Below are 23,752 nucleotides of genomic sequence, written 5' to 3'. Positions count from 1 at the left end.
TGGGTTTTTTTTCCTTGTTTTTGAACACTGACTTTACGGTGTGTGACTTTCTAGTTCTTTCCTAAGTATCGGATTCAGAATAAGAATCAGAAATACTTTATTAATCCTCCCCAAGGGGAGTTTTTCCTTGCCACCTTGACTTGAATATCGCTGGTCTCAGTATCACGAGTAGTGTCACTATTGGCAGGGACGTATTTAGTCATTTGGGGGCCTAAGGCAAAACCTGGTCTTGGGGCCCTCTGCATGACAAAACAACAAAACAAAACAATTTCGCCTATAAAGCCCTTAAAGAAACATCGCCATTGATGTTTCAAATACATGATGTAAATATACAGTGGGGCAAAAAAGTATTTAGTCAGCCACCGATTGTGCAAGTTCTCCCACTTAAAATGATGACAGAGGTCTGTAATTTTCATCATAGGTACACTTCAACTGTGAGAGATAGAATGTGAAAAAAAAATCCAGGAATTCACATTGTAGAATTTTAAAGAATTTATTTGTAAATTATGGTGGAAAGTAAGTATTTGGTCAACCATTCAAAGCTCTCACTGATGGAAGGAGGTTTTGGCTCAAAATCTCACGATACATGGCCCCATTTATTCTTTCCTTAACACGGATCAATCGCCCTGTCCCCTTATCAGAAAAACAGCCCCAAAGCATGATGTTTCCACCCCCATGTTTCACAGTAGGTGTGGTGTTCTTGGTCTGTAACTCAGTATTCTTCTTCCTCCAAACACGACGAGTTGAGTTTATACCAAAAAGTTCTATTTTGGTTTCATCTGACCACATGACATTCTCCCAATCCTCTGCTGTATCATCCATGTATCCATTTTGGTATAAACTCAACTCGTCGTGTTTGGCGGAAGAAGAACACTGAGTTGCATCTTGAGAACACCACACCTACTGTGAAGCATGGGGGTGGAAACATCATGCTTTGGGGCGGTTTTTCTGCCAAGGGGACAGGACGATTGATCCATGTTAAGGAAAGAATGGATGGGGCCATGTATCGTGAGATTTTGAGCCAAAACCTCCTTCAATCAGTGAGAGCTTTGAATGGTTGACCAAATACTTATTTTCCACCGTAATTTACAAATAAATTCTTTAAATTTCCTACAATATGAGTTCCTGGATTTTTTTTTCACATTCTGTCTCTCACAGTTGAAGTGTACCTATGATGAAAATTACAGACCTCTGTCATCATTTTAAGTGGGAGAACTTGCACAATCGGTGGCTGACTAAATACTTTTTTGCCCCACTGTACATGTACTGTAGTAACATTTATAATAAGATTTACTATTTACGTGTTTTGATTATTTTAAACATCATTATAGGAGGGCTTCGGCCCCCCAATATAGGCTTAACGACGTCAATGACCACCCACTCTGACCTAGTGAAACCTAAAAAAGTGAAAGTAAATGAAATAAAGTGGAGTTTCGTCAAAATTGTGTGGGGAAAAAAACAACCTAGTAGGACGTCTGATCGTGCATGCCAAATTTTTTTTGTTTTTTGGGTGATTTATGGCAAAGAACGGCCAAGAGGAAAAGTGTGATTTTAATAAAAATGCAACTTAGTAAATCATGCAAATCCCAACATTAATCATCTATTTTAATTCCAATTATACACAAACACGGAGCATTTATAACACAGTATAAAAACCCTGTGATTGTCATTGTTACAATGACTAATAATTTTTTTCTAAGTACTTTTGCTTTCGGACATACTTACTAATTGCAGTACATATAAAATACCACTAGGCAGCATGTTCTTAGGTGTGCTCAAACTACCTGACTTTCATTAAATTACATATCCATTAAGTTTCTATTTCGTGTAAGACAGTTAAGAATGTTAAAAATTGGGGTGTACCGACACAATACTGGTGTAGAACCTTGCTTATTGGTCAATACCAATAATAATCCTATACAATATCAGCACAAATCATAAAAACGTTCATCATTCTGGAGCATAGAATGTTCTAAAAGATTTGATCAATACCATGAATGAAAAACATTAACCTTTTCTTAACAGTTTGGAATAGTATTTTTCTGTATTTACGTTGAATTGGTAATTAGTAATTTTAGCATCACCTCGTGACCACGATAGACTTAGACTTAGACAAACCTTAATGATCCACAAGGGAAATTGTTCAACACAGTAGCTCAGTTACAATGTTGGAAAGTGTAAGAACGGAAAGGACAATAAATAGACTAAATATAGCAATATAAAATATAACATGTATGCGAATATATATGAATATATACTTAATATGTGTACAGTATATTATCTATGCAGATATATTATGTCTATAACATATGTACAAGGCTTCACGGTGGCAGAGGGGTTAGTGCGTCTGCCTCACAATACGAAGTTCCTGCAGTCCTGGGTTCAAATCCAGGCTCGGGATCTTTCTGTGTGGAGTTTGCGAAGCCGGAGTTCCCTCCGGGTACTCCGGCTTCCTCCCACCTCCAAAGACATGCACCTGGGGATAATTTGATTGGCAACACTAAATTGGCCCTAGTGTGTGAATGTTGTCTGTCTATCTGTGTTGGCCCTGCGATGAGGTGGCGACTTGTCCAGGGTGTACCCTGCCTTCCGCCCGATTGTAGCTGAGATAGGCGCCAGCGCCCCATGCGAACCCGAAAGGGAATAAGCGGTAGAAAATGGATGGATGGAACATATATACAATATATACCAATGACCATGTACAATGAACAATATTTCATTACATCGAGCTCATGACAGTTCTTTGAATGATACGGACACATTTTTTTTTTACTGGATCATGTCTTATACTGCACTACACGAATAAAAGCATCAAGTTGCATGTGAATTTATTTTGCTTACTGAAGAACATTGGTCATCTCTAAGTAATCCCAACGAGCTGGGGTGGCATTGTACAGAAAAGGTAAACAGGCTTGTTTTTTTTACTCCTATTTGGTGGTTAAAAGCCTACTGAAACCCACTACTACCAACCACGCAGTCTGATAGTTTATATATCAATGATGAAATATTAAAATTGCAACACATGCCAATACGGCCGGTTTAGTTTACTAAATTGCAATTTTAAATTTCCTGTGGAGTTTCTTGTTGAAAACATTGTGGAATAATGACGGACTGTCAGGACATATTAGCGCAGCACCTAAAAGTCGTCTCTTTTCATCGCAGCAATTAAACAGTATTTTGGACATCTGTGTTGCTGAATCTTTTGCAATTTGATCAATTAATAATGGGGAAGTTAAAGTACAAAGATGGAGTTGGGAAGCTTTAGCCTTTAGCCACACAAACACACGGTGATTCCTTGTTTAAAATTCCCAGAGGCGAAGCTTTACTATGGATCAGAGCGGTCAAGCGAACACGCTTCCCGACCACTTGTCAACCGGTGGGTTTCGGTGAGAAAATTGTGTTAAAAAGTCGCCTCTTACCGCCGTCTCTGTGTCTGCCGTGACTTCCCTCAGACACTGGCCTCAAGACACCCGTGGACACACCCCTCCGACTATCAGGTACTATTTAATCTCACTAAAATACTAGCAACACAATAGAAAGATAAGGGATTTTCCAGAATTATCCTAGTAAATGTGTCTAAAAACATCTAAATCCGTTTCAATGCAATCACCTTTTTTTTTCTAGTCCTTCGCTATCAATGTCATCATCCACAAATCTTTCATCCTCGCTCAAATTAATGGGGAAATTGTCGTTTTCTTGGTCCGAATAGCTCTTGCTGCTAGAGGCTCCCATTATAAACAATGTGAGGACGTGAGGAGCCCTCACCCTTGTGACGTCATCGTCTGCGACTTCCGATAAAGGCAAGGCTTTTTTTTTAGCAGCACCAAAAGTTGCGAACTTTATCGTCCATTTTCTCGACTTAATCCTTTCAGCAAAAATATGGCAATATCGAGAAATTATCCAATATGACACATAGAATGGACCTGCTATCCCCGTTTAAATAAGAACATCTAATTTCAGTAGGCCTTTAAACTAATTAGGAGTAAATGCAGTTTTAAATTGTGCACCGTGTTAAATTGTTTATGACTGTGTTTACTACTGTACTTTCTATTTTAGTGCACCTACCTTGTTTGCTACATTGTTGCAAATACTTTCAAGTTGTGCACTCAATTCTTATTCTAACTGTCACCAGGTTTGAGAAAATCAATGTCTTCCAGTTCGGTAAAACATTTAAAAAATGTTCCTGTATGACATTTTGACTACCGAATTACCTTTGTATCGAAATATTTGTGTATTTCCCCCCCTCGAATAAAAACCTGTGATTAATCATGATTAATCACTAATCAAGAATGTGATTAATCGATCCCATTTGGCCCTCAATAATGATTGACTAACTGGTAACGAGTTTAGTTCTAAATCACGACCGAGCAAAAGAGTGGTATGAAGACCTACCTGGTAACAAAGGACCTCCATGTGAACATAAATACATCTGCACAAGAACTCAGATGTAAAAATAACTTTTGGGTTAAAACTGAAACGTTATCCACCAAAGATTCTTGCTACCAAGGATTATAGTTGCTACTAAAGATTCTTGCTACCAAGGATTCTATTTTCTACCACAGATACTTGCTACCAAGGATTCTAGTTGCTGCTACAGATTTGTGCTACCAAGGATTCTAGTTGCTACTAAAGATTCCTGCTACCGAGGATTCTATTTGCTACCAAATGATTCTAGTTGCTACTACAGATTCTTGCTACCAAGGATTGTAGTTGCTACCACAGATACTTGCTACCAAGGATTCTAGTTGCTACTACAGATGTGTGCTACCAAGGATTCTAGTTGCTACTACAGATTCTTGCTACCAAGGATCGTATTTGCTACCAAGGATTCTAGTTGCTATTACAGATTCTTGCTACCAATAATTCTATTTGCTACCAAGGATTCTAGTTGCTACTACCAATTCTTGCTACCAATCATTCTATTGGCTACCAAGGATTCTAGTTGCTATCAAGAATTCTAGTTGCTACTATAGATTATTGCTACCAATGATTCTATTTGCTACCAATGATTCTAGTTGCTACTACAGATTCTTGCTACCGAGGATTGTATTTGCTACCAAATGATTCTAGTTGCTACTACAGATTCTTGCTACCAAGGATTATACAGTAGTTGCTACCTCAGATACTTGGTACCAAGGATTCTAGTTGCTACTACAGATTCGTGCTACCAAGGATTCTAGTTGTTACTACAGATTCTTGCTACCAAGGATTATATTTGCTACCAAGGATTCTAGTTGCTATTACATATTCTTGTTACCAATAATTATATTTGCTACCAAGGATTCTAGTTGCTACTACCAATTCTTGCTACCAATGAATCTATTGGCAACCAAGGCTTCTAGTTGCTATCAAGGATTATAGTTGCTACTGTAGATTCTTGCTACCAATGATTCTATTTGCTACCAATGATTCTAGTTGCTACTACAGATTCTTGCTACTGAGGATTCTATTCGCTACCAAATGATTCTAGTTGCTACTACAGATTCTTGCTACCAAGGATTATATTTGCTACCAAGGATTATACAGTAGTTGCTACCACAGATACTTGCTACCAGGGATTCTAGTTCCTACTACAGATTTGTGCTACCAAGGATTCTAGTTGCTACTACAGATTCTTGCTACCAAGGATTATATTTGCTACCAAGGATTCTAGTTGCTATTACAGATTCTTGCTACCAATAATTGTATTGGCTACCAAGGATTCTAGTTGCTACTACCAATTCTTGCTACCAATGATTCTATTGGCTACCAAGGATTTTAGTTGCTACCAAGGATTCCAGTTGCTACTATAGATTATTGCTACCAATGATTCTATTTGCTACCAATGATTCTAGTTGCTACTACAGATTCTTGCTACCGAGGATTCTATTTGCTACCAAATGACTTTAGTTGCTACTACAGATTCTTGCTACCAAGAATTATATTTGCTACCAAGGATTATAGTTGCTACCACAGATACTTGCTACCAAGGATTTTAGTTGCTACTACAGATTCTTGCTACCGAGGATTCTATTTGCTACCAAATGACTCTAGTTGCTACTACAGATTCTTGCTACCAAGGATTATATTTACTACCAAGGATTCTAGTTGCTATTACAGATTCTTGCTACCAATAATTATATTTGCTACCAAGGATTCTAGTTGCTACTACCGATTCTTGCTACCAATGATTCTATTGGCTACCAAGGATTCTAGTTGCTACTACAGATTCTTGCTACCAATGATTCTAGTTGCTACTACAGATTCTTGCTACCAATGATTCTAGTTGCTACCAAGCATTCCAGTTACTACTACAGATTCTTGCTACCAAGGATTCTATTTCCTACCAATGATTGTAGTTGCTACCAAGAATTGTAGTTCCTACTACAGATTCTTGCTACCAAGGATTATATTTGCTACCAAGGATGCTAGTTGCTAATACAGATTCTTGCTAACAAGAATTATATTTGCTACCAAGGATTCTAGTTGCTACTACATATTCTTGCTACCAAAGATTCTAGTTGCTACCAAGGATTATATTGCTACTACAGATTCTTGCTACCAAGGATTCTATTTGCTACCAAGGATTCTAGTTGCTGCAACAGATTCTTGCTACCAAGGATTCTAGTTGCTATTACAGATTCTTGCTACCAAGGATTCTAGTTGCTATTACAGATTGACGGTGCCAAGGATTATATTTGCTACCAAGGATTCTAGTTGCTACTACAAATTCTTGCTACCAAAGATTCTAGTTGCTATTACAGATTCATGCTACAAATAATTATATTTTCTACCAAGGATTCTAGTTGCTATTACATATTTACGACACCAAGGATTACATTTGCTACCAAGGATTCTAATTGCTAATTCAGATTCTTGGAGGATTCCATTTACCAAGGATTCTACTTGAGAGAACATGGCTGGACAAAATAAAGCCTCTTTGTGGTGATACACTTCATGTGTCTGCATTAAAAACATCAGTACTGTACACCTGGTAGGCCTATTATTAGGTCTTTTTTTGTCGGTTGCTTGTTGTTGTTTTTGTCAGCTCATTGGGTAGTGCTGTTTGACTTAATTTCCAGTTAGTGGTGATGTGTGGTCGCAGGTTCTAGACCTGCATCACCAGGGCTGGACTGGGCAGATGACTTTTGTTAAAAAACAAAACAAAACAAAAAAACATTGTCTCCAATATCTTTAGTTAAAACAACCCATGTAGAGAAACTATGATAAGTGTTTCTGGGAAATTGATGATAGTCGAGGTTTCTGTGGTTTATCCGTTATACAGTGCTGAATAACAGGGTAAAGCGGAATATATGTTAGGTCAGGGAAAAATTGAGGCTATTTCATCTCTACGTACCTGTTTTGAAAATCTGTGATATATATACAGTGGGGCAAAAAAGTATTTAGTCAGCCATTCAAAGCTCTCACTGATGGAAGGAGGTTTTGGCTCAAAATCTCACGATACAAGGCCCCATTCATTCTTTCCTTAAAGGGGAACATTATCACCAAAGCTATGCAAGCGTCAATATATACCTTGATGTTGCAGAAAAAAGACCATGAATTTTTTTAACCGATTTCCGAACTCTAAATGGGTGAATTTTGGCAAATTATACGCCTTTCTGTTTATAGGTCTTTTAGCGATGACGTCAGAACGTGACGTCACCGAGGTAACACACCCGCCATTTTCATTTGCACATTACAAACACCGGGTCTCAGCTCTGTTATTTTCCGTTTTTTCTACTATTTTTTGGAACCTTGGAGACATCATGCCTCGTTGGTGTGTTGTCGGAGGGTGTAACAACACTAACAGAGAGGGATTCAAGTTGCACCACTGGCAAGAAATCTGCCGCCAGACCCCCATTGAATTTGCCAAAGTGTCTTCACATTTTACCGGCGATGCTAAGACAGACATGGCACAGAGATGTATGGATAACCTGCAGATGCATTTGCAACGATTAAGTCAACGAAATCACAAAGGTGAGTTTTGTTGATGTTGTTGACTTATATGCTAATCAGACATATTTGGTCACGGCATGACTGCCAGCTAATCGATGCTAACATGCTACGCTAATCGATGCCAACATGCTATTTACGCTAGCTGTATGTACATTTGAAAGTAGATACCCACATTTAATGCGAAACAAACACTTACCAATCGACGGATTTAAGTTGCTCCAGTGTCACAAGATGCGAAAGTCCTGATCGTTTGGTCCGCACATTTTACCTGCGATGCTAATAAGGCAGCCAGGCTATGGGCCACTTCATTAGGTACACCCATGCTATGGCCGAATAGCGTCAATAGCTATTCGCTCAATAGCTTCAATTTCTTCTTCAATTTTGTTTTCGCTATCTACCTGCATACTCCGACCATCTGTTTCAATACATGCGTAATCTGTTGAATCGCTTAAGCCACTGAAATCCGAGTCTGAATCCGAGCTAATGTCGCTATATCTTGCTGTGGTAACCGCCATGTTGTTTGTATTGGCAGCACTGTATGACGTCACAGGGAAATGGACAGTCGCATCGCAAATAGCGAAAATCAAGAACTTTAAAGCTTTTTGTAGGGATATTCCGGGAGGTGTAAAATTTTGAAAAAAAACTCCGAAAGATAAAACAAGCCACTGGGAACTGATTTTTATTGTTTTTAACTCTTTTGAAATTGTGATAATGTTCCCCTTTAACATGGATCAATCGTCCTGTCCCCTTAGCAGAAAAACAGCCCCAAAGCATGATGTTTCCACCCCCATGCTTTACAGTAGGTATGGCGTTCTTGGGCTGCAACTAAGTATTCTTCTTCCTCCAAACACGACGAGTTGAGTTTATACCAAAATGGATACATGGATCATTGTTTGTCTTATGTGCATACATGATGCACAATGTTTTAAATAATTGACTACTCGCTCATTCACACGCAAATGATTTGGATGAACAATTAAAGAACAATCAAATATTTAAAAAAATATATTACTGTACAAACCATTGTTCTATATTTAGTCTCCTATTTGCATCAGCCCCATGTGCCATGTCTATTAGTGTGGATGCGAGAGAGGGAAAGGGCAAAAAGCTGTCCGTTCTGCTCCCATCACGGCCCTACATGGATGGAAGGCGACAGCTGGTATGTCACGATTGTTCCTGAATTCCATTATGCTCTGCATGCAAGATGCCAGCATGACGTGAATAAAACAAACGGCATGACAGATACCGCAGGGATTGTTTTCATTTGTATTTTTTTTTTTTTTTTCCTAGGCAACATGTAAGATTTACGAGGCGGGCCTGAAGGACCGGTGTTAACATTTGGGGTCTCACGGTTTGCACGTCTACATTTCATTCATGAAAAATAGTCTCAGGCGGGGGGTTTATTATCGAAGTGCAGTTGCTCACATTGTCCGCCAGATGGCGACAGTGAACCACTGTCCCACTTGTCCTCCTCGCAGTCCAGATTCAGTTTTATAACCCGGGTTATTAATTTCATTAAAGTGCACAGCAGTGCAAAATGAACTATATTATTTCCCAGCACAGCACGCACATGCCATGCATGGATGTATATACATGCACAAAAAGTCATCATTTAATCTGAACATTTTACCTAAAAGGCCGATAACATCGCACTATTTAGACTGTGTGGACAATGGCTTTTTACATCCCATTTTTGAACCGAACCGGCAAAGACGACATGCTTTTATTTTGACTTTGTGCTAAATGGGACACGGTCAGCAGACGGAAGAAGAAGCAGCGTGAAAGAGCGCACATGTCACTGCGCTTGTCCGCAGAGGCGCGCAAATGCACGCCAACCCCGCACGGACACGCAGGATTATGTTATTATTTACGTCTTTTTATTTGCCAACTACATCCAGGACACGATGTTTGTGGCCATGGACGGGCTTTTTTTTTTTTTTTTTTTTCTCTCTCTTGCTCCATGGAGGAAGCTTATAGGCTATTGTGTTGGAGATAATTGCGCTCTTGGTCTGAGGAGTTGAAGTGGATGCAGGTATGTGTGACTTTTAATTCTTCACCTATTTCATTTGTGTTGAGGGGAGATTCTATATAGAAGCATACTGACATGATTGGTAACAACCCCCAAAATACACCTTATTAGATACACCCTCAATCTGCCTTTATTTAGGGACAACTATTTAATAATTCAATTATATCCAATCAACAATATATATTCAATATGTTGCATGCATCATACTGTAGGAACTGTTACCCATATTTGGACTTCCTCTTGTATGCTGTATAAAAAAGGCAACCACAACATTGGAAACAATGACCCTCACTATAATGCAGTAGCTCATGATCAACAGTGGTGATGATAACACAGCTGATTATTGTATTGAACATTAAAAGGACACTTAAGATACTTAATGCTGACCTTTTTAGGATGTTTCCACATATTTTTTTCAATCATTATTAAAGGGTGTCCATAACAAAATAAATTAAAGGATGTGAGTACTTCATTATTTTTACAGACATTGTTTTGGTTTTGTAAAAAGCTATTCAAAATAAAGCCCATAGAACTGAAATGAAATTGATATTTTTATATGTTTTTATATTTTCACTAAAAGTGAAACAGAAACATGTTATGTACATATTTAAAGCCAGGTTATTTTTTTTTACGTTTTGAAAAAAAGCTATTAAAAAGCATCATGTGCATTCAAGTCTGTAAAATAAGCATGAATGAATCCCCCCCAAAATAAACAAAAATAGAGTTTATTCTGCATGGAAAAAAAGTAGTGCTGTTAATAAAAAATTTTTTGGGTGGATTGATAATGAGGTTCTTGCTTGCTTCAATAATTGAAATGAACTTAAAAAAGAAACCCCAAGGCAATTTTATCGTCAATGTTTTTTTTTGGGATGCACTTTATTTATTGGTTCGAAAGTTGGTAACTGTTTCATCTAATGTGGTCCCGATTCCAACATTTTGCTATCGATACCAGTACCAAAATTACTTTTTGGTACTTTTCTAAATAAAGGGGACCACAAGATAATGTCATTATTGGCTCGATTTTAACAAAAAAATCTTACGGTACATTAAATATGTTTATTATTGCACGTTTGACCTTAAGTAAAATAGTGACTATACAAAACAACTTGTCTTTTCTTAGGAAGTAAACAAAGGCTCCTATTTTAACTGCTGCAGTAACATATTGTGTCATTTTCCGTTCTACTATTTTGTCAAAATTATTAGGACAAGTGGTAGAAAATGAATTATTAATCTACCTGTTCATTTACTGTTAATATCTGCTTACTTTTTCTCTTTTAACATGTTGTACCTACACTTCTGTTAAAATGTAATAATCACTTACTCTTCTGTTGTTTGGATGTTTTACATTAGTTTTGGATGATGCCACAAATTTGGGTACGTATCCAGTACTTTTCAGAGGCGGTATAGTACCGAATATGATTCATTAGTATCGCGGTACTATACTAATACCGGTATACCGTACAACCCTAGATTCATCTAAAGTCCAGTCAGAGTCTCCTCTCTCATCTTTGAACTGACGTATGCATTGATCTCTGACCGTGTAGCAACCTTTATAGTCGCCTTTCAGGTAACCATCCGCAGTAAAAGTAGAAGAGCACGTGCAGTCAAAATAAGTTGTGTGATTAATGCGATACTTTTTGCGACTAATCACATCCGTTAACTCCTCATCCTTAACAGCCCGACAAAAAAGTTTACTGTTACTCCCTCCGAGGTCTTAATCAAGGCTCAAGTTGTTCGTTTTTTCTCAAACAGACGTTTATTTCAGCCACGCCATCTTTTCCTCCAAAATAATGCCAAAAATAATGCCGTCAGAACTAATGAGTAAGAAAAACAGAACTTACAATTAGTCTGACATAAAACAAAAGTAAACACATTGATGTCACATGCATTATGACAAAGAATCATACCTCATTGGCCTCACAAACTTCCGAGGGAATAAAGTTTATTTCCAAGCCTCCATTAACCTCTTCCATCAAATGTTTGCTGTCTCATGCTGCTTCCGTCACATATTCATTGTCCCCCCAACAATCTGACCAAACCGGAAACAAAAATATGTTCCTCTCCAATATTTACATGGGTTTTGTAACAAAAATAAAGTTAACATATAATGCATGAAATGACCAAATACAATACATTTTTAATCACATTATATGTAAATATGAACTGAATATTTATACACTGTATTTATTTATTATCGGAATGTCTTATTGTGGCAGTCCGCTCCCTGTATGATCAGTGTCAGAGCTTGGTCCGCATTGCTGGCAGTAAGTCGGACACGTTTCCAGTGAGGGTTGGACTCCGCCAAGGCTGTCCTTTGTCACCGATTCTGTTCATAACTTTTATGGACAGAATTTCTAGGCGCAGTCAAGGCGTTGAGGGGTTCCGGTTTGGTGGCCACGGGATTAGGTCTCTGCTTTTTGCAGATGATGTAGTCCTGATGGCTTCATCTGGCCGGGATCTTCAGCTCTCACTGGATCGGTTCGCAGCCGAGTGTGAAGCGACCGGAATGAGAATCAGCACCTCCAAGTCCGAGTCCATGGTTCTCGCCCGGAAAAGGGTGGAGTGCCATCTCCGGGTTGGGGAGGAGACCCTGCCCCAAGTGGAGGAGTTCAAGTACCTAGGAGTCTTGTTCACGAGTGAGGGAAGAGTGGATCGTGAGATCGACAGGCGGATCGGTGCGGCGTCTTCAGTAATGCGGACGTTGTACCGATCCGTTGTGGTGAAGAAGGAGCTGAGCCGGAAGGCAAAGCTCTCAATTTACCGGTCGATCTACGTTCCCATCCTCACCTATGGTCATGAGCTTTGGGTCATGACCGAAAGGATAAGATCACGGGTACAAGCGGCCGAAATGAGTTTCCTCCGCCGTGTGGCGGGGCTCTCCCTTAGAGATAGGGTGAGAAGCTCTGCCATCCGGGAGGAACTCAACGTAAAGCCGCTGCTCCTCCACATCGAGAGGAGCCAGATGAGGTGGTTCGGGCATCTGGTCAGGATGCCACCCGAACGCCTCCCTAGGGAGGTGTTTAGGGCACGTCCAGCTGGTAGGAGGCCACGGGGAAGACCCAGGACACGTTGGAAAGACTATGTCTCCCGGCTGGCCTGGGAACGCCTCGGGATCCCCCGGGAAGAGCTAGACGAAGTGGCTGGAGATAGGGATGTCTGGGCTTCCCTGCTTAGGCTGCTGCCCCCGCGACCCGACCTCGGATAAGCGGAAGATGATGGATGGATGGATTTATTTATTATAACCAACTATGAAATTATACAACTTTTATACAATAACTTACTCAGTGCCCTAGTGGTTAGAGTGTCTGCCCTGTGATCGGTAGGTTGTGAGTTCAAATCCTGGCCGAGTCATACCAAAGACTACAGTATATAAAAAAAAATGGGACCCATTGCCTCCCTGCTTGGCACTCAGCATCAAGGGTTGCAATTGGGGATTAAGTCACCATAAATGATTCCTGGGCACGACCACCGCTGCTGCCCACTGCTCCCCTCACCTCCCAGGGGGTTATCAAGGGGATGGGTCAAATGCAGAGGACAAATTTCACCACATCTAGTGTGTGTGTGACAATCATTGGTACTTTAACTTTAACTTTAAGTGCTTCTGTCAGCAGCTACATTTACAATTTCTTAAAATGTATAAGTAGTGTTGTCAAATTATTAATATTATTTTTTTATTAGATTAATCATACTTTTGTATTTAGATTAATCATGATTAATCACAAGTTATTACTCACTTGCATAATTTAAAACAACTTAAAAAAGCTCCCAATATTTGGACTGACCCTGCAATAAACCCTTTCAGGTAACCATTCGTGGTAAAAGTAAAAGAGTACGAACTGTATAGTCAAAATAAGTTGTATGATTATTCTACTTATATACATGATTAATGCGATTTTTTTTGCGATTAATTGCATGAGTTAACTCCTTATCTCAGACAGCCTTAAAAAAAAGTTTATTATTTCTTAAAGTTTATATGCAGCGCTGTCATGTTATTATTTGTTTAAATAAAATGTAGATCAATCACACGTTTGTATTCAGATTAATCATAATTAATTACAAGTTATTACTCACTGGCTTCATTTAAAACAACTAAAAAAGGCCCCAATGTTTGGACACAAATGCAATTTTTATTGTCAGACACCAGACACCAATAAACCCTTTCAGATAACCATTAAAGCAGTATGTATGCAGTCCAAATATATTAAGTGATTCATTTACATATACATATGAATAATGCCACATATTTTTGAAATTAATCGCAAGTTAACTAAAATATAAACATTACCTAAAGTTTGTAATCAGTGTTATGTTTTGCGGCCCCAGACTATATTCTCCTTTAGTGGAAAAGAAGGCAAAATGTCTGAATCGATAGTAAAGGTTGCTAATCTCTGCTCTGTGACAATCAAAGTGAGCACTGTCAGGTGTGTGAATGCAGCATTTGAGTTTATTTCCATAAAAAATGTTGAAAAAACAATGTTGTTCATCCACAGGTTTGGCGATGACCTGACTAAGAAGACAGCTGATCTCTGAAACAGCAGAGGTTTGGTTACACTGAGGAATTGAGTTACCTTTAAGTGTTCAGCACGGCAGCACAAACTATGTCAAATCTGATCTGCCGAGTCAAAGGGCCGCTGTCGGCCTCGGAGGGACTGTGCCCGGACAAAAAAAACCCTCTTTCACCATCTATCAGAAGATAAAACGACTGCGGAGCCCGGACGTCCGGAGAGATCCTAACAGTTCTCCAACATGACTTGAACGATGGACGTCATCAACTTGACAAGCATCCTCGACAGCGGCTTTCCGGAAGAGGCTTCCTCCGGTCGCGTCCTGACCGGTTGTTTCCTCTCACTGCTCATCCTCACCACCTTGCTGGGGAACACGCTTGTGTGCGCGGCCGTGACCAAGTTCCGCCACCTGCGCACCAAAGTCACCAACTATTTTGTCATCTCACTGGCCGTGTCGGACCTCTTGGTGGCCATCTTGGTCATGCCGTGGAAGGCAGTGACCGAGATCGCCGGTTTCTGGCCCTTCGGCTCCTTCTGCGACACCTGGGTGGCCTTTGACATCATGTGCTCCACCGCCTCTATCCTCAACCTCTGCGTGATCAGCCTGGACCGCTACTGGGCCATCTCCAGTCCCTTCCGCTATGAGCGCAAGATGACGCCCACGGTGGCGTACGTGATGATCAGCGCGGCCTGGACGCTGTCCATCCTCATTTCCTTCATTCCGGTGCAGCTCAAGTGGCACAAGGCCCAAACCACGTCTCCGTCCTCTCTGAGATCGAACCTCACGTCGGAGAACTGCGACTCTAGCCTGAACCGGACCTACGCCATTTCCACCTCGCTCATCAGCTTCTACATCCCCGTTGCAATCATGGTGGTCACCTACACACAAATCTACCGCATCGCCCAAAGGCAAATCAGGAGGATCTCTGCTTTGGAGAGAGCGGCCGAGAGCGCCAAGAACCGACACGACAGCATGGGCGGAGGCTCCGGCAGCATCGCCGAATCCGAGAGCTCCTTCAAGATGACTTTCAAGAGGGAGACCAAGGTCCTGAAGACCCTGTCGGTGATCATGGGCGTGTTCGTGTGCTGCTGGCTGCCGTTCTTCGTGCTTAACTGCATGGTGCCCTTCTGCGAGGAGTCAAGCGGCGGCGAGGCTTTCCCGTGCATCAGCCCCACCACCTTCGACGTGTTCGTGTGGTTCGGTTGGGCGAATTCCTCCCTCAACCCCATCATCTACGCCTTCAACGCGGATTTTCGCAAGGCCTTCTCCATCTTGCTGGGCTGCCACAAACAATATCCAGGAGGCCACAACATCGAGACAGTCAGTCTAAACAAAAAATGACTCATGACTCCCTCACAGCGCTGACTCATCCAGGGAGGAGTCGGGTCGCCATCAAACAGGGACGCTGCTCTGCGTGTGTTAGAGTGACTGATGGATGCGCTGACCCTGCATGGACCCTGGTTGCACCGGCCAAGTGGCCCCCTCTCCAGGCAGACTGTCAGAGTGAGCACGCTCACTACACGGATGCGAGCGAGCGAGCGAGCGAGGGAGAAGGGGATTTAGGGATTGAGATTAAGACTGTTGTGCCGGGCAGCGCAGCAGGGCTGGGAGGCCCGTGGAATAGATAATCCCACGACTGGGCAGAACGCACACCCTCATGCTGCCCAACGCTGCTCTCTTTGACATCATCACATACATGCCTGTGTGAATATGAGATTAAGAAACTATGACAACAACCATGTTTAGCAAATAAATACACAAGCTAATTACAATTCAAAGTGGACCTATATGATTTCAATCTACATTCAAAACACTTCCTAGTGGTCTAGATCGGGGATTCTTAACCTTTTTGACCTCAGGGCCCAACATTTCTACTACATAGGGGCCCGGGACCCATTCAAATAACGCCATACTTGCCAACCCTCCCGATTTTCCCAGGAGACTCCCGAATTTCAGTGCCCCTACCGAGAATCTCCAGGGGAAATCAATCGAATTTCTCCCGATTTCCACCCGGACAACAATATTGGGGATGTGCCTTCAAGGTACTGCCTTTAGCGCCCTCTACAACCTGTCGACACGTCCGCTTCTCCTCCATACAATCAATGTGCCGGCACAGTCACATAATATATGCGGCTTTGACACACACATAAGTGAATGCACTGCATACTTGGTCAACAGCCATACAGGTCACACAGAGGGTGGCTGTATAAACAACTCTAACACTGTTACAAATATGCGCCACACTGTGAACACACACCAAACAAGAATGACAAACACATTTCGGGAGAACATCCGCACTGTAACACAACATAAACACAACAGAAAAAATACCCACAACCCCTTGCAGTACTAACTGTTCCGGGACGCAACAATATACACCCCCCGCTACCACTAAACCCATCCCCCAAATCCCCCTACCCCCGAATTCGGAGGTCTCAAGTTTGGCAAGTAAGAATAACGCTAAATTAGTAATCTTACTCTTGATCTTAATTGTATTCAATAATTACATCTAACCTACTTACAGTTTAAAAGGGTAAATCTTATCAAATGTTATGAAATAATGTGTCAATCACAGAGATTATTATCAAGGCTTAGGTCAAGCTGATAACGAAAAAACAAAAAATTAATAAAGAAGGGACTTAAAAACTGAAGAAAAAAATAAATGTACATACAATTGCGACACGCCAAAATGAATCAATTATGACTACATTGATGATAAATAACAATATAAGTGTTTCTTGAATAAACTGTAAATAAAAGGTAAGTGCAAATTAAAATACAGCTTCAATATTTTAGTCATAATTTTTGCGCCTAATACATTTCGGTTGGACTTTAGCTTCAGAATTCTCCTGTTTGTTTGACATTTTCATTACTGACACAAGTGGTGGAAAAGTGTATTACAACTGAGTACGGCTGCAACCCATACGCACCACAGCTGAGAAACAGATATTTTTTTGGCCCCGGCCCTATGGTTAAGAAACACCGGTCTAGATAATTTGTCTTGGATATGCATTGGTGCAAATTTTGCTCCATTGTCACTTTCATAACCAACACTGAAGCGCATATTTCCGCAAGATGTTTGATCCTGGAGGTGTTCCCAGATTGCAAATGAAACCACGCCCCGTTCTCTTTAAAAGTAGCATAATTTATATTTCGAAAATGCGTACTGTTTAAATATATAAATATTATAGAAATTTACCTGGTCACAAAATTAGATGTTCGCAGCATTTATGTGACTGCATGTCATTAAGCACATCCCAAGATAAGATGAAAATAAAACTTTTTTGTGTGTTTCCTTATAGCCTGAAGAGCGCTCTACTAATTCAACTTTTCTTACCTGTTGGTATCTTTTTTTGTGTATTTGGGATCCATATAAGTCAAACAATTTGAAATCAAACCATTGAGTATTGTAGAGATATTTATAAAACAACCTCCTTCATACTTTAGTGACATATTCTGCCTTCATTACGTCAGCGGATATCTCCATATTTGATAGAGGTCCACCGCTTTGCGCAAATCTGCCATTTATATCCAGTTGTAGTCCAAAGTTGCAGTCAATAAATTCCTTCCTTTTCTCTATCCTCTTGTTGTGGGGCAGACTGGCTCGTAGATGCACATGTATGCTAAAATCCTTCGCTGTAGCCATTTTTAATCAAAAGTAGCTTATCGTTCTGATATCGGTCAGTAGACTCCACATGAAAGCGCTAAAAACCACAACATGGCTGATGGGGTGGAGACACGATCGAAGGAGGCTTGGTCTTAAATAAGACCGCCCACCAAACGGTGCATTGTCAAGAGACGGTCAGAAAGAGTCTTGAAGATAAACACATCTGATATATGGAACAATTGGACTAAAGCACCAGCATTACAAGTTATGTAGACCACAAGGGAGCGTTTTTTTGAACATTGAAAAAAAATCATAATATTACCGCTGGACAATTTTAACACGCAATAGAATAGATAGAATAGAATAGAAAGTACTTTATTGATCCCTGGGGGAAATTCGGCACCACAGTTCGCTCACAATAAACAATAATAATAATAAATAATATATAACATATATTATATATATAATATATGAATGATACAAATATATTCTACATATACATATATTCTACATTTAAGTGCAGTCAAGGAACATATGCATTATACAGTCTGATGGCTGTTGGTATGAAGGACCTCCTGTGTCGTTCCCTGTTACATTTTGGGAGTCTGAGCCTTCCACTGAACGTGCTCATTCTCTCCGCAAGGTCCGAGTGTAGTGGGTGGGAGGTGTTGTCCATAAAGGCTAGGAGTTTGGCTGGACTTCTCCTCTCTGACACCACCGCCAGAGAGTTTAGCTCCACTCCCACCACGTTACTGGCCTTCTCTAAAAACTTGTCCAGTCTGTATGTGTCCCTTGCTCTCAGCCCACTGCCCCAGCAAGCCACGGCGTACAAGAAGGCGCCCGCCACCACCGACTCGTAGAACATCTTCAACATCTTTGTACAGACGTTGAAGGATCCTAGCCTCAGCGTGTTTTGACCCATTCAGCTCCGACTTATTTATAATCCTCAACCATGTCCGCATCGACCACCCTGATGGAAACAGGGGTCGCCGGAGTACTCCTCCTCCTTCCCAGGTCCACAACCAGCTACTTGGTCTTTGTCACATTGTGCTGGAGGTGGTTCTTTCCACACCATGTGACAAAGTCCTCCACCAGTGCCCCGTATTCCTCACCATCACCATGCTCAATACACCCCACTATCGCAGAGTCATCAGAAAACTTCTGAAGGTGGCAGAACTCTGATTGATAGTGGAAACTGGTGGTGTAAATGGTGAAGAGGAAAGGGGAGAGGACTGTACCCTGCGGGGCCCCGGTGTTTCTGACCAGCCTGTCGGACACACAGTCCTCCAGTCGAACGTACTGTGGTCTGTCAGTCAGGTAATCTACAACCCAGGACACCAAGGGGGCCTCCACCTGCATCTTCTCCAACTTCACTCCCAGTAGCCTTAAATGCTTTTTAAAAAGTTATAACAAATTTTAGATAAGAAATAATGTATGAAAAACAGCAGAGTAGAATGTACTACAGTAATTTTATGAAGTAATGCAACATTTACCTTGGAGAGCAGACTTTTACTGACTGTCTTGTCAGCTGCTTCTCAATGAAACATATCATGGCTGTGATGTCACCAAATGGCATCCAAAACTGCGTGCGAGCTCACGTCAAAATGCATGAACCTTTAAATTTGACGTTTTTGCATTACTTAACACAAGTACCCCACATTGTAACAACATTTATAGGTGAGAGAAGACTAAACTAATCATAGATCCACTTTAAAGGGGAACTTATTTTTGCCTATCATTGACAAAACTCATGTGAGATGCAAACACGTGTTTATTCTTTTGTATGCATTCTTACTGTCATGTTTAGTTTGGTATTTTTTAGTGTTTACTTGTGTTTCAGCACCCTGTTTTTTTATTCCTGGTTGCCATGGGTGCTGATTAGTGGTCGGGACGATCATTCTGCCTGGTAGTCTTGTTCGCTTTACGCGACGCTTACGATGGTTTTTATTTTCATGTGAGTTTAGATTTACCAGCTTCCTGCTCCCTTTTTTTCGGATCACCTTGTTAAGCCTTGCTGTAGCTTCCCGTGCCATTTCAACGCTTTCCATTTCGTATTTAAAAAATTTCTAAATCGCCTTTATACCTGCACGCTGGTTCCTGACGTCTTTCTGCATCTTGGGGAGACGGCCACAAAACCATGCGACCCAGACATAACAATTTTAATTTTAGAATTAATATTCACCAACTCAGAGGTGATGAACAGCAGCAATATGTCAATATTGTCGCTACATAAGCTAGTTAGTAGGGATGTCCGATAATATCAGACTGACAATATCATCGGCCGATAAATGCTTTAAAATGTAACATCGGAAATTATCGGCATTGGTTTCAAAATTATCGGTAGCGGTCTCAAAAAGTAAAATTTATGACTTTTTAAAAGGCCGCTGTGTACACGGATGTAGGGAGAAGTACAGAGCGCCAATAAACCTTAAAGGCACTGCCTTCGCGTGCCGGCCCAGTCACATAATATCTGCAGCTTTTTACACACACATGTGAATGCAAGACATACTTGGTCGACAGCCATTCAGGTCATATTGAGGGTGGCCGTACAAACAACTTTAACACTGTTACAAATGTGCGCCACACTGTGAACCCACACCAAACAAGAATGACAAACACATTTCCAGAGAACATTCGCACCGTAACACAACATAGACACAACACAACAAATACCCAGAACCCCTTGCAGCCCTAACTCTTCTGGGATATACACCCCTGCTACCACCCCCCCCCATACCTCAACCCCGCCCCCCCAAACCCCACCCACCTCAAACTCCTCATGCTCTCTCAGGAAGAGCATGTCCCAAATTCCAAACTGCTGTTTTGAGGCATGTAAAAAAAAAAAAAAATGCACTTTGTGACTTCAATAATAAATATGGCAGTGCCATGTCGGCATTTTTTTTCCCATAACTTGAGTTGATTTATTTTGGATGACCTTGTTACATTTTTTAATGCATCCAGCGGGACATCAAAACAAAATTAGGCATAATAATGTGTCAATCCCACAACTGTATAGATCGGTATCGGTTGAAATTGGAATCGGTAATTAAGAGTTGGACGATATCGGAATATCGGCAAAAAAGCGATTTTCGGACATCTATACTTGTTAGCACTCTTTGATCATTGCGCCGCAAAAAGTAGTTTCTTGTGATAACAACATCGCTAATACTTGGTTAATATTCAGGTCACGGTGTGTAAATGGAGTATTGTTGGCAGTTTATGGATGTTTTTAAGAGGGCTCTATGGGTGGTAAGATTAACTTGCTGTATTTTACGGACTATAATGCAGTTTGAACAAAAAACACATGTGTTCTTGTCTTGCATAAGGATGGTGAATGATCGGCAAATTTCCCAAAAAAGTGCAGTTCCCCTTCAAACAACACATTTTTTAATTATGTTGAGTTGCAACATGTGAGCAGAAATGTTTGTGCAGCGTGAAAACGTGTCTCCAAAAATGAGGTTGGGTAAACCGCGCAGCAATGTCCAAAACACACCAAACTCCTAAAACACATACGGTGAAAACACAACTTATTACTCATTGGTAATATTATTAATGATATTGGTTTTAAAAAAGTTTATTAAGTCTCGGGAATGTACTTTTTCACCCCGCTAACTTCCTTTCAATTGTGTATCCTTCTCAAAAACGGCATCACAGGTAGGGCCTACTCATATACAAACCCTATTTCCATGTGAGTTGGGAAATTGTGTTAGATGTAAATATAAACGGAATACAATGATTTGCAAATCATTTTCAACCCATATTCAGTTGAATATGCTACAAAGACAACATATTTGATGTTCAAACAGATAAACATTTTTTTTTTTTGCAAATAATCATTAACTTTAGAATTTGATGCCAGCAACACGTGACAAAGAAGTTGGGAAAGGTGGCAATAAATACTGGTAAAGTTGAGGAATGCTCACCAAACACTTATATGGAACATCCCACAGGTGTGCAGGCTAATTGGGAACAGTTGGTTGCCATGATTGGGTATAAAAGCAGCTTCCATGAAATGCTAAGTAATTCACAAACAAGGATGGGGTGAGGGTCACCACTTTGTAAGCAAATTGTCGAACAGTTTTAGAACATTTCTCAACGAAAATTTAAGGATTTTACCATCTACGGTCCGTAAAATCATCAAAAAGTTCAGAGAATCTGGAAAAATCACTGCACGTAAGCGATGATATTACGGACTTTGATCCCTCAGGCGGTACTGCATCAAAAACCGACATCAGTGTGTAAAGGATATCAACACATGGGCTCAGGGACACTTCATAAAACCACTGTCAGTAACTACAGTTGGTCGCTACATCTGTAAGTGCAAGTTAAAACTCTACTATGCAAAGACAAACCCATTTATCAACAATATCCTGAAACGCCGCCGGCTTGGCTGGGGCCGAGCTCACCTAAGATGGACTGATGCAAAGTGGAAAGGTGTTCTGTGGTCTGACGAGTCCACATTTCAAATTATATTTGGAAACAGAGGACGTAGTGTCCTCCAGAACAAAGAGGAAAATAACCATTCGGATTGTTATAAGCGCAAAGTTCAAAAGCCAGCATCTGTGATGGTATGGGGGTGTATTAGTGCCCAAGGCATGGGTAACTTACACATCTGTGAAGGCACCATTAATGCTGAATGGTCCATACAGGTTTTGTTGTCATCCAAGCAACGTTATCATGGACGCCCCTGCTTGTTTCAGCAAGACAAGTGTTACGACAGCGTGCCTTCGTAAAAAAATAGTGCGTGTAATTTCCTGGCCCGCCTGCAGTCCAGACCTGTCTCCCATCGAAAATGTGTGGCACATTATGAAGCGTAAAATACGACAGCGGAGATCCCGGACTGTTGAACGACTGAAGCTCTACATAAAATAAGAATGGGAAAGAATTCCACTTTCAAAGCTTCAAAAATTAGTTTCTTCAGTTTCCAAACGTTTATTGAGTGTTGATAAAAGAAAAGGTGATGTAACACAGTGGTGAACATGCCCTTTCCCAACTACTTTGGCACATGTTGCAGCCATGAAATTCTAAGTTAATTATTATTTGCAAAAAAAAATAAAGTTTATGAGTTTGAACATCAAATATCTTGTCTTTGTAGTGCATTCAATTGAATATGGGTTGAAAAGGATTTGCAAATCATTGTATTCCGTTTATATTTACATCCAAAACAATTTCCCAACTCATGTGGAAACGGGGTTTGTAGTTCTAAATACATAGACGCCACCTTCAGGTATGTCAGGCGAGTCAACATGGCCGCCATCTTGAGCAGAATTTTTGTCAGTCCGGTGTGCATCTGACTGCCAACAAAAATCAAATGACTGATACGTGGCGCAGTGGGAGAGTGGCCGTGCGCAACCCGAGGGTCCCTGGTTCAAATCCCACCTAGTACCAACCTCGTCACGTCCGTTGTGTCCTGAGCAAGACACTTCACCCTTGCTCCTGATGGGTGCTGGTTGGCGCCTTGCATGGCAGCTCCTTCCATCAGTGTGTGAATGGGTAAATGTGGAAGTAGTGTCAAAGCGCTTTGAGTACCTTGAAGGTAGAAAAGCGCTATACAAGTACAACCCACATCTGTGTCACAGTTGACTAATGCAGTATGAAGACACTGCTTACCCTGCTCAAGACGGCCGCCGCGTTGACGCATCTTTCTAATGGACAATGTCAGAGGCAGAATCTAA

General features: G+C 40.8%; 1 protein-coding gene across 1 annotated transcript; it reads left to right on the top strand.

The window, feature by feature from the left end:
- Window positions 1-9,544: 9,544 nt before the first annotated feature.
- LOC133553560 (D(1) dopamine receptor-like) lies at window positions 9,545-17,786 on the top strand. Its single transcript, XM_061901905.1, is given in 2 exon segments — window positions 9,545-9,967; window positions 14,455-17,786. A coding segment is annotated over 1 exon segment (1,113 nt). The 5' UTR covers window positions 9,545-9,967; window positions 14,455-14,722; the 3' UTR covers window positions 15,836-17,786.
- Window positions 17,787-23,752: the final 5,966 nt, after the last annotated feature.

The sequence above is a fragment of the Nerophis ophidion genome, linkage group LG05 (assembly GCF_033978795.1).
Source record: "Nerophis ophidion isolate RoL-2023_Sa linkage group LG05, RoL_Noph_v1.0, whole genome shotgun sequence".
Lineage (NCBI taxonomy): Eukaryota > Metazoa > Chordata > Actinopteri > Syngnathiformes > Syngnathidae > Nerophis > Nerophis ophidion.
This window is presented reverse-complemented; position numbering and strand designations above follow the sequence as displayed.